Below are 12,237 nucleotides of genomic sequence, written 5' to 3'. Positions count from 1 at the left end.
TTTGTTTCACTTCCAGATTGATACTTCTTTGCGTCTTGTTACTGTTATCACCATCACTGGTTTTGCTGTGTTTGGGAGCCACGATAGAAAGTACAGTACCTACATAAGCTTTTGCATACAAAAGACACGAGATACACTTGTTGTGTGCGGGAAGTTGTTGCTTTTGTCCAAATAGGTCCACTTTGTCCCATTCTCCGATTGGGATTTCTAAACTGTTATAACCTTATGGGACCACGGATTTCTGACATATATATAACCATTTACGGAGCGGAAACAGGCCATGTCATGCATTTGGATGTTGCCTGAATGGATGTTAAGTGGCGCATACTTGTCCTTCAATAGATGAAGGCAAGCATGCTATATGCCTACATTACCACCCTCCTTATTAGGAAAACACATTTGTTTCCAATGATCTGACAAGTCAGTGAAGTTCCTCAATATTTTAGGACTTTCTGTCGGTTTGCCTGCATTCTCCACCGCATGGAGTCCCAACCACAGGCTTGTTTCTTCCAGGTCCATCTCTATCAACTTACTGCCCAAGGCCAGCCCATTCAAAAATGGCAGCGGCCTGTATGTCACCACATGTGGCAGCTTGATGTAATACCATCAGGAAGGTGGGGTCAGAAAAACTCCACCCACAAAACAAGCAAACACTCAGGCACAAACCTAGTTAGTTGGCTGTCAAAACTAGTTTGAGTGCCTTTGGTATTCAGATGCATTAAAAATTTGTAACAATCAATTCAGTAAAATTTATGAAAAATTTCAGTAAAATTTATGAAAATGTTTAAAACATTTTATTAATAAATTTAAAACTGATCAATCTGTGGAATTCTCTGCCATTAAGGTAATAAAATTGAACATATTTAGGAAGGTGATGCATAGATAGATTTTTCAGAAATAGAAGGCATCAAAGGGATATGGAGAGACCAGGAAAATGGTATTGAGATTAAAAGATCAGCCATAATTGTTTTGAGTGGCAGAGCAGACTCAAAGGTCCAAGTAGCCTACTTCTGCTCCAATTTTCCATCTTTCCAAAACAATAAATTAGTTGAATAGAAATGGGAATGAACTTTTATTGTTAAAATTTTTTGCCTGCTGAATGTGTTCACTGAGAACATTTCAGCTGGCATGTTCTGGGTGGTGTGTCCAAAGTCAGCTATATAGGGAAATCCCTGGTAGAACTTTGCTATCCAGTCAGGATTTCTGTGCACCCATGCATGCCGTGTTTCCTGTAACGCGTGGACAAAGTGCCAGAGGTTAAGCAAAGAACTTCTGGCAGATCCCAGCAGTTTTCAAACTGTTGCTAGAGGAGTAACCCACTGTTTTCTGGAAGGGGAAAGAACCAGGACGTAGAACTCAGGAACAGAATAAGTGTCCCTAAATATTCAACTTTGTGTTCTGCTAATATGGCTGCCATACCTGCAAAAACATATTATACTACTTCCTTAAATTGCAAGTAATTTTCTCAAGGGGAACACGACTATGCATTTCCTCATCCGATCGGGCTATATCCAAAGGGGAATCAGACTCCAAGTAACCGCAATACATTTCCTGGCCATCGCCAATGCAAATTTAAGAAATTCTAATTGATACTTGGACATTTTGGATTTTATGTCCACAGTAGGAGAAACAATTCTGGAATTTGTGGTAAAAGTTTCCCAATAATGTGATCTAATAAAATTATTAAATTTTCCCAAAAGTGCTTTCACTTTAGAGCAGGGCCAGGTGGAATGTAAAAAGCTTCCCGTTTCTTCACCACATCTAAAACTTATATCCAATATATTAGAATTTAATTTGTACAATTTCTGCAGGGTAAGATGTAGCTGGTGCAAGACAATTGTTTGTGTTAATTGTACTAGTCATGCAGTTTTGTCATAAGTCAGACCAGTTCTTGTCACCAATACTAATATTCAAGTCTGATTCCTTTTTTTGATTTATATAACTCCCACTTAGTACCCGACTGAAATAGAGAATACATTGTAGATGTAAACTTTTTTGTATTCCCCTTTTAAATCAGAATCTCCATTTCACTGCTCTCTGGCAACATCATGGTCGGTCCTAATTCATCTCTATGAAAAAAGGCTCTTAATTAGAACCATAGAATGTTTGTGCTGTAACATTCTATGGTTCTAATTAAGAGCCTTTTTTCATAGAGATGAAAAACAGGCCATTTGACCCTTCCGGTCTGTACCAACAAATAAAATGAGCTCATCCCATAACCCTCCAGACCTCTCCTATCTATGTATTTATCCAATTTATTATTAAGGCAAGATTGAATCTGCATTCACTACATCAGATAGCAGCTTATTCCACACTCCTACCACACTCCAAGTGGAAAAAACTTTCCCCTAATGTTCCCCTTGTACCTCTCTCCTTTCAGCCTAAAGCTATGACCTCTCATATTTATCTCCCCCAATCTAAGTGGAAACATCCTACCTTCATCTACTCTGTCTATATCCCTCATAATCTTATAAACATCTACCAAGTCTCCCCTCATTTTTTGTTCCAAGGGGTATAATCCTAACCTGTTTAATCTTTCCTGGTAACTCAACTCCTGAAGACCCACAACATCTTAGTAAACCTTCTCTGCACTCTTTCAATCTTATTGATATCTTTCCTGCTGCTGGGTGACCAGACTGCACATAATAATCTAAGGGGAGGCCTCACCAGTGACTTGAATAACTTAAACATAACATCCCAACTTCTATACTCAATATTTTAAATATAAAGAGCTTTCTTTACAACCCTGTCCACATGTGACTCCACTTTCAGGGAGCAATGGACATTTATTCCTAGATCTCTTTGCTCCTCTGCACTCCTCAGTGACCTACCGTTTATTGTGTACGTCCTACCCTGATTCGCTCTTCCAGTAATGTTTAAATATTTTGATCTTGAGTGTATCCTGAGTGTTCAAGGACTGCTACAGGTGTTCACATCTGTTCAGTGGGTCTTACAGCTTCAATGGCCTGTGAGTCGGGGGCAGAGCTTCACCTGTCCATGGTTCTGAGAGAGCAGCTGTCTGCATTGAAGGGCGTGGCCTGTGCTGTGCTGCACTGCATCCATTTGAGCAGCCTCTATCCTCAAAGACTTCCACCACCCAGGCCATGCCCTCTTCACTCTGCTACCATTGGGGGGGGAAAAAGGTATTGGAGCCTAAAGATGAGCACTCAACAGCACAAGGACAGCTTCTTCCCCACTCCATCAGATTCCTGAAAAATCAATGAACCAAAGACACGGCCTTACTTTTCGAGCACTATTATTTTAATTTTTTTTACAATAATGTTGTAAGTTAGTTCCTAATATGAATATTTACACCATGAGGCTGCCACAAAACACCAAATTTCATGACTTGTTCATGACAATAAATTCTGATTCTAAACTGGGGGCTAAGCTTCCAGAGGGTCATTGGGGGACAAGCAGAGCCACAGAGACAGAGAACAGTCATTTTGATGCAATTTAAAAAAAAAACCTGCCAAATGTTTTGTCTTTAATGACTGTTGCTAAGCCATAAATATTTCTGAGAGGTGTAAAGCAATTTTACCTTGATTTTCTGCCATTAAATATTTGACAACCTGTTCTTTACTGTTGGGATACACATTGCATTCGGCTCCAAATCATAGCAAAATGGATCAGAGTTGTGGCCAGGCATCACCCTGCCCTGACACTACCTGATCAGGAGAGATTCAGTCCTGTCGTCAATAAACACAAATGGCAACCCTAAAGGGAAAGAATCAGATAAGACTGCTTTCCGGCACTGCCCTTGCAATGCTCAATCTTTCCACTCCCTTTGATAATGGAGATAGAACAAGCTGAGATTGTGTTTCATACTCTCTAATTATTCTTGTATGATGGCAAGGGCTAGATCAATTTTTTTTTGCACTAACTGCAATCGTCAATACTGATCTATCCTTTTATAGTTGTCTTTTTCTCTCCTCTGGTAATTTAAAGTTGCTTTATTTTACCTATCTGTGTGGCAGCAGCAAACAATAATTTAAATGCATTTGCACATGTGTGCCTGGCCAGAAATCTTCATCTCATCATCTCAATTTCTCTTTGAGATGTTAAATGAAAATTTTAACTAAACTTGTATTTGTCTCTCTATTCCAGGGTTCCAGAAATATTGTTTAGACCAGAGTTGATTGGAAAGGATCATTATGGAATTCATGAGAGTCTGCTTCGTTCCATTATTCTCTGTGATGTAGATTTGAGAAAAACCTTTGTTGCAAACATTATTCTTTCAGGTAATTTGCCAATCTGGATCAAAACAGTGTTATGATTATGTAAATCATTGGTTAGGTAGTGGATCAATATTCCAAAATTTTGGGTTCCTTCAGAATGTCAACTTCATGAAAAATGTGGCAAATTTCTTTGTTGCTATGTACCTTCCAACAGTCATCCCTGTGGACTGTAACTACCATATATGCATGTGTAATAGTCGACTTTTGTGGACCAACTTTTAGATAAAATTTAGGCATACCCCTTTTTACCGCGGTAAGTACCTGTGTCGTTCGTGGTGTCGGGAGTTCCAGTGGGCAGGCGGCTGGGACCAGAAGGTAAGTCGGTGATCGTGGCAGCAGGAGCTCGGATGGGCGGACACCAGGGGCCTGGGCGTGAGTTGGAGCATCAGGAGCTCAGATGGGTGGGCAGGGCCAAGCAAGAGTCTGGTTGGGGCGTCGGGAGCTCTGGTGGGCAAGTGGGTGGACCAAAAATAGGGGGGGGGGAAGGGTCAACTTTGACATGATATTGACTATATATGAATATATACAGAACCTTGTTTAATACTATTGAGGTTGACGAAAATGCTAAGGTGCAATTAATTTGCTGTCTGAAGTTAATTAGCTTTCTTGAGTTAGACATTGAGCTATTTGTTTGCTTCAGAAAACATCACATAAGATCATTTTTCAAGAGGATTTGTGAAAGGCACTTTCTAGTAATGTTGGGTTTGTGAATGCAATGATTCTTGAAATCTAGTGGAGGATGAGACAAAATGGCTAAAGTGCTTCCTGAAAATAAATTATAACTTTTTTTTTTAAAAAAAGTACCTCTTAGTCATAGGCTAGAGTAGTGTTTGATCAATGTTTGTCTTCTAAGCCAGAGGACAAAATGATGAATAGTCTGAAAAGACAGTCGAGCTTTTACAGTTGGACAGAAAAACGATGAGCAAAATTGTCTGAAATATCAAGTTTACTTAGCAGCATCACACAGAAAGAAATGTCAAAGTTTCAGGTCAATTTAGATCTAAGGTTAACTTCTTACTTTCCTGCTACCACACCAGTGCCTAACTTTTATTTTGGTTTCTTATTTTTTTCCCAGACAGGCCATTTTCTCTGCATATTCCCAGATCCAAAGTTTCCCTATTTTAAATGTATTTGTTATTTTCCTTTCCCTTTTTATTCACTGCCTCCATCTTTTCCTTCAATTCTTCATTTTGAAATACAGAAATTGATATACTTTTATTAAGGTTTTAATTTTTGTTTCTTACACCATAAATATACTTCTCCCTCATTTGCCTTCCCACTTAAGTCAATAGGGGAGGTCACTTTGACAAAACAGGAAAATCATACAAATGCTTTTCCAAAAGCCTTACAGGATATATACACAATGATTGAACCGCACCACCTCTTTATCTTGTACAGTGCTAGGTTTTAGGCCTTCATTAAGAACTTAGGTTTTTTTTCTGTAATGTTGGAAGGAACATCAAATAGTTGATGCTGTGTGAGCCTGGTAGATTCTAGAATTGTGCAGCATTTTCAAGATTTCAGTAAACATTATAATTGGGCTCGGAGAAGTGGAGGCAAAGGAAATTGCCTGATTAACTCTGAAGTTAGTATTCTGAATTTGTTAAATTTCCTAAAGGTGGAAACACGATGTTGACTGGATTACCAGCAAGAATTCAGAAAGAAATCTCTTCCATGGTTCCTTTGGATTTGTCAGAACATGTGCACGTTACAAGTCCAGCAAATCGAGACTTCACAGTGTGGAGTGGAGGTGCTACCTTGGCAAGTTCATCTGCTCTGGACTCTGCCTGGATCAGCCGTGAAGAATATCATGAATTTGGCCCCAAAATTGTTCATAGGAAGTGTTTTTAACATAGAAATACTGGACAGGGTGTGAGGGTTATTGAGCTTGAATGCAATAATTATTTAAACAGTGTTAATTGAAAGCCATATTCCAAAGTAATTATTTATAGCAGTTTACAATTTATTCCCTTGTTAACTTTGTTTAAAGAGAGATATAAACCTAGGCGTTTTCAGCGCATGCATCTTGGTACTTTAAAATTTGTTTCAGCAAGTTCTGTTCCCATTCTCTGTGTGTGGAGAACAGTAGAAAATTGTTCAGACCATATCCTTAATGCCATGAGATGGAAGGGTAGAAAGGTTTTCGCCTCCAGTGACATTCATTTTGGCCTAGGGTAAGTTACAAAGTCCGAACAGCTGACATCCTTTGAAGTTGGAGAGGATCAAAAGGATAGAAAACAATTAAATTGGAATCTACTTTTTTTTTTCCTTCAGTGGCTTTTCAAATAAGATCCTTGAAAGGTTTGAGATCAGACTATATATCTCTCTTGTCAGGATAATATAGAAACTGCTTAAAAGCCTTTAATTTAATTAAAAACAAATTTTTTGCCAAATCATTAAATAGACAAAACAGTAACAAAAAACAGCCTGTTCATAAATTCAAAGCAATGTTTACTTAAAGCATTATGGGAGAAGTTTTGTTCACATAAATGTATAAAGAATCCTGTTTCTATTAAAATGTGCTCTGGACTTCGCAGAGTTGTTTCCTATGTTATTCAAAATCTGTGCCTCAGATCAAATTCACCATTGGCTTTGGAAGTACCGAGGCCCTGATTCTAGCCCATGAAAAAAGTATTCTAAATTGCAAGTATAATTTTAAAAATCATAATAATTTTGAAAGTTGTCTTTTTATTCCTATTTAACATCGTTTAATCCCAAAGTTGGGCTTTTTCAGAATTCACTTTGAAACATTTTATACTTGTACCAATTAACTTGAAATCTTCATAGTGGAATATGTGCTTTCATTATTTTCAAGGCTCTAAAAGCAACCTGCTTTGGACAGAAACTTGACTGGGTTTTGCAGTGTATTACTCTGTGCCATTAATGACGTAGCATTTGGTGCTCCATGGGAAGAATTAGCAACCACAATGTCAATACTTTAATGATCTCTTTTGGAAGCTGTATTTTATTACTGCATTTGTCCAAACATTGTTTTGCTTTTACATTTATCAGGATTTAATCACCTTATCAACTTGAATCAAATATGCCAAGATATTAATTTGAAACATACCATGTTTAACAGAGTTTATTTTAATTTTGGGAATCACAAAATTAACAAATGCTTAATAATTTTGAGGCAATCAATTGAAACAATACTGCACAATCACATCCATCTAGGACCATGGTTCTCAATCCTTTTTTTCCCCACTCACAAACCACCTTTGAGTAATCCCTTACTAACCAGAACACCTATGGCTTAGGATTCCATAAATAACACAAATTTGGGCAAGATGGGCAATGGATTTCTAATTGTTTTAAATATAGATTGGCTGTTCAGTTGTCCAAAAGAATAAATTACATTAACCAGGAATTTTCAAAAATCTATTCAATTACTCATCTTTTCCTGGAAATCAGGAATAAAGAACTGCCACAAACAAGTTAAACATTCTGTTTTAAAATGTCCAATTCAGATTAGTGAATGTTTCTAAAGTAACATAAGATAATGCAAAGTACAAGTTATTTCTGAAATTGATAAGCATTTCTATAAAATGAAAAGAAATCATTCTACACAGAAATTACTCTAGTGCCAGAATTTTAAATGTTATCTTGTTTTGGCACTTCCAGTTATTGGTGTCAAATACACTTATAAGAAGTGTATCATCTTGGATTTTTCTTTCAATCTTTCTTTTCCCCAAAAACCAAACAATACATGTTTCATGACAAATTTTCCCAGCCCTCCATCCTCTTCAATTTATTTTTATTTTCACAAAGCACAATTGTACTGATTGGGTCAGCACAACATGTGGGCCAACCTTCATTACCTCATAACCCTCCATTTTTCTTTCATCCATGTTCCTGTCCAAGAGTCTCTTAAAAAATGCCCTTATTGGAACTGAGTAACAGGGAAAGGTTAAACAGGTTAGGACTTTATTTCCTGGAGCACAGAGTAAATGCAGACAGGTTTTTTCCCAACTGAGGGTAAATGAGATATGAACCAGAGATATGGGTTAAGGGTGAAAGGGGAAAAGTTGAGGGGGAACTTCTTCACACTGAGAGTGGTGGGAGTGTGAAATGAGCTGCCAGCGGAAGTGATAAATGAGGGTCAATTTTGACATTTAAGAAGAATTTTTGACGTCCATGGATGGGAGGGGTATGGAAGGCTATGGTCTGGGTGCAGGTTAGTGGGACTAGGCAAAAAAAATGGTTTGGCACAGACTAGAAATGCTGAAGGGTCCTAGTTTCTGAGCTGTAGTGTTCTATGGTCCTATTGTTCTAGCCTCCTCCACACCACCCTTGATTCCAGGCACCCACAACTCTTGTGTATATATATTTAAAATAAAACTTGCCCTGTTGACTCCTCAAAACTTTCCTCCCTTTGCTTTGTAGAGATGTCCTCTGATGTTTGCTACTCCTGCCCTAAGAAAAGGGTGCTGGTAGCCCACCTTATCTCTGGCTCTCATAATCTTGTAGGCTTCTATTAAGCCATTCATCCTTGTTTGTCCAACCTTGCCTCATAAGACTTATTTTCCAATCCTGGTACAGCTTCCACATCTGTCCTGTAATGAGGTGACCAGAACAGAACAGAATAATGTGTAGACTCACCAGAGATTTGTAAAGGACATAGACATTAACTGTCCTGTCAATCTCTGTGGCAACCTTAAAAGATTCATGAATTGGACTCCAAGATTCCTCTGTTGTTCCACACAGTTAAGCATCCTCCCAATAACCATGTATTCTACCTTCAAGTTTGACCTACAAAAATGCATCACCTCACACATAGCCAAATTGAACTCCATCTGCCATATTTCTGCCCAAATCTGCATCTTGTCTATATTCTGTTGTAATGCATTGTTTGCACAAAAACTCTTATTGTTTGGGGATGAGAAAAGCATGCCAATCAGAACTTTTTTTTACCCATTCCTCTTGAAATTCTGGAACGAGGATGAGGTACTGTTAAACAGTGTATAGATTTAATTTTGTTCTAAATAAATGTATTTTTCAAGTTAATTTTTTTTAACAAGCTGTTTTAAGAACGTGTTGAATTGTTGCAAAAATATGGGGAAAACATGAAATTTCTATGAAAATGAGTGGTAATATTTTTACAGATCTACAACTCAAAGCTTGAAATGAGTCTTGCTGAATTATGGGGAGGATGTTGGATCAGGGTTGGCACCAGAACGTCTGTTAGGGGGGCATTAGTGAATTAGAGGGGGCAGGGACCGACCTGTCGGTGGAGGGGGAGGAGGGGAAGGAGTGCTAGCAGAATCCAAACTGTCGACCGGTGGACTGGACTGGCAGGGGCTGACCTGGGGGTAGGGGGTAGATTGCATCAAGCTTGACACACACTAGTGATGGGGGCGGGTTCAGAGTCACTAGCATCCATCAACCTAGACGCTATTGATGCGGGAGGGAGTGGGACGGGAATGATGGCCAGGGATGGCCGCAACCGTATGAGGGGGGCACAGCCTTTGGATGCCTTTCTTGGTGCCGACCCTGATTTGGGCTGCAACTAATTGCGATGTTTTTCGAAGAACAGCAATGCAAATTTGGCATTGCTCGCACATCTTCCTTGACCCCCCCTCTGCCACCACATGCAACAAGGACAGGATTCCTCTTGTCCCCACCAGCCTCCACATCCAACACCTCCTCCACCATTTTGTATCTCCTACTATGTGATCCCACCACTAGATACAGTCTTCTCCTCCTCCCTCCGTGACTCCCTCTCCACCAATCTTCCCTTGGACTGCCCCTGTGACTGCAGGAAATGCTCCCCTTGCATCCACACCTCCTCCCTCACCACCACTGGTGCCCCGAACAGTCCTGCCAAGTGAAGCAACATTTCACTTGTGAATCTGCAGGGGACATCTGATGTTCCCGTTGTGGTCTGTACGGAGGAAGGGCTGGACACAGTCTGGGAGATCACTTTGTCTGTCCACTGCAATAGTATGGATCTCCCAGTGGCCACCCATTTCAATTCTCCATCCCATTCCCTTGCCAACAAGTCTGTCCATGGTCTCACTGCACTGCCAGACCTGTAAATTGGAGGAACAACAACTCTTCTCACTGGCTTTTGTTAAACCTCACCCCCTTCTTTCCCCTGTCCTCTGTCCATCCCCTCTCTCCTTTTGCACAGACATGATAAATTCTACCTCGTCCCTTAACACCTTTTGCTGTTCTGGGGAACTTTCCCCCATTGTTTAAAATCTGAGACTTTCTGCTCTATCCTGCTTCTGCCTTTATGATCTCCCCCCCCCCCCCTGAAACTTCTCCTGTGGATGCTGAAAAGACCAGCTGAGTTCCTCCAGCATTACTAATATGAAATGTCTCCACAGAAGCTCTCACCTGCTCAGTATTTTTTTAGGATTTTAGCTTTTATTTCACATGTTGCTTTCAGTCACTTCCAAGCAACGCGAAACTCGACCCGGCATTTCTAAAGGGATACAAGCTCGTCCAATCAGGATGCTCGCTCGGGTGGTTGCTGAGCGCCCGTGTCCAGGGTAACGGAACAGTTACACTGGCAACGTCGCTGGGCGGCCGGCCGAGGAAGCGGAGTTTCGCGAACAGGGGGGAGGAGGAGGAGGAGTCGCAGCCGGTGCGAGCAGCCCGAACAGATCCTCCACCTCGACGTGCTGACCTTTTTTTCCTCTCACCCCCGGAGGCTCCGAAATGGATTTGTCACAGGCGGAATGTGTTATTAAATCTCTAATCCGGGAAATCGCCCAAGAGTGCGCAGATCGGGGGCACTCCATCTCCGAGACCCTTGGAGCGTTCATGGTGAGTGCAGGAAGAGGGGTTACCCGTCGTTAAGAACTGTTCCAGAAGTCAGCGATGGTCCACACCTTCCCCGCGAGTCACTCTGATCACGGGTGACCAGCCCAAGGGCTCAACTCCCTCTCTCTGCATCCCCAGAGATGCCAGGGCCTTCTTGAAATAGTTAAATCTCTTGAGTGATCTTGACTTAACCCTTAGAGAGAAGAAAATTCCAGATTCGCCTCTTTAAAAAAAAATTAAACATACAGAATGGTAACAGGCCCTTTCAACCCGCCGCCCCATTAACCGACACCCCGGTACGTTTGGAAGAAACCGGAGCCCCCAGGGAAAACCCACACAGACACAGGGAGAAGGTACTGTGAGAAACAGAAGTGCCTTCACAGAATTTGCTCGAGACAAAAATTGAGAACAAAGAACTTTTATTATACAGCAATGCAAAGTTGGGGGCTTCCCCTTACCCTGGGAATACACACAGATACTGAGGCTGACCCAACTTTTATACATTTCATTTCAGTACAGAGATACCTTCCCCTAACATTCTTCTGCCTCCTGGATTGGTTTAGCATTAGGTAATTCTGCCCACGTGGATTCTAACTTCTTATCAGTTTATGTGCCTTCCTGCAAACTTGTTAGCCAGGAAATATCATGTCTTTGTTCTTTACTCATTAATCAATCCCCAAGACTTGCTAAAGTTCTCTACTTGCTATCCTGTTTTGAAGATCCTTATTTTATTATACTTTTATAACCCTTCCTCCCATTCCAGCATCCCTTCACCCTGATTTAACCCATAATACTTCATTTCTAATGAGCACTTGCTTGACTCCTCACATTCCAGCATCCCTTACAGTACAAACTCCTTCCAGACAGCATGGGATTCAACCCCTGCTCTCAATCGCGGGCTCTGTACAGGTGTTCGCCAAATGCTGCATCAACCCTTGAAAAGTATCCCTAATTACCCGGTTTAAAACATCCAATTGTACTGACGAGCTGGCCAAAAGTGGAATGCCATCATCTTCCGCTTCGAACATGATTGAGTCAGCTTTGCAAGAGGGTTGGCTGGATTCGCGAGGGAGGAGCAAACCGCTTATCGCAAGCCTGAGAACAGATTTGAAATTGAAAAGTACGGATTTGAACAATGCAGCTGTGCAATGCAGCTCTTCATTTCATCTGGTTTACAAGTGAACTCGTGAGCCAACAGTTTGGCGACTCTTGACTGCTTCCTTGGGTT

The 12,237-nt window shown here is 40.7% G+C and overlaps 2 protein-coding genes and 1 long non-coding RNA gene across 9 annotated transcripts in view; 2 read left to right on the top strand and 1 right to left on the bottom strand.

Moving 5' to 3' along the window:
• LOC138737011 (uncharacterized) overlaps positions 1 to 9,245 on the top strand; it is a 109,177-nt gene extending 99,932 nt beyond the window's left edge. For all 5 annotated transcript variants that reach the window (XM_069887370.1, XM_069887368.1, XM_069887369.1 and 2 more), the window contains 2 exons: positions 4,108 to 4,241; positions 5,857 to 9,245. In XM_069887370.1, the coding sequence (XP_069743471.1) occupies positions 4,108 to 4,241; positions 5,857 to 6,089 (367 nt within the window). In that variant the 3' untranslated portion in view covers positions 6,090 to 9,245. The remainder of the gene's footprint in view (positions 1 to 4,107; positions 4,242 to 5,856) is intronic.
• Positions 1 to 11,212, bottom strand: part of LOC138737013 (uncharacterized) — a 28,653-nt gene extending 17,441 nt beyond the window's left edge. Inside the window, exons 1-2 of the long non-coding RNA XR_011340717.1 lie at positions 10,581 to 11,212; positions 2,832 to 3,209 (exon numbers count right to left, since the gene is read on the bottom strand). This is a non-coding gene — a long non-coding RNA (uncharacterized lncRNA). The remainder of the gene's footprint in view (positions 1 to 2,831; positions 3,210 to 10,580) is intronic.
• cfap206 (cilia and flagella associated protein 206) overlaps positions 10,749 to 12,237 on the top strand; it is a 57,708-nt gene continuing 56,219 nt past the window's right edge. For 2 of the 3 annotated variants that reach the window (XM_069887375.1, XM_069887373.1), the window contains exon 1: positions 10,750 to 11,012. In XM_069887375.1, the coding sequence (XP_069743476.1) occupies positions 10,905 to 11,012 (108 nt within the window). In that variant the 5' untranslated portion in view covers positions 10,750 to 10,904. Of the gene's footprint in view, positions 11,013 to 12,237 lie in introns of all 3 variants that reach the window. The other variant, XM_069887374.1, reaches the window with a different exon arrangement.

This window comes from Narcine bancroftii, chromosome 6 (genome assembly GCF_036971445.1).
Source record: "Narcine bancroftii isolate sNarBan1 chromosome 6, sNarBan1.hap1, whole genome shotgun sequence".
Lineage (NCBI taxonomy): Eukaryota > Metazoa > Chordata > Chondrichthyes > Torpediniformes > Narcinidae > Narcine > Narcine bancroftii.
Note: the sequence above shows the minus strand (reverse complement) of the source record. Positions and strands in the feature narration are given on the sequence as shown.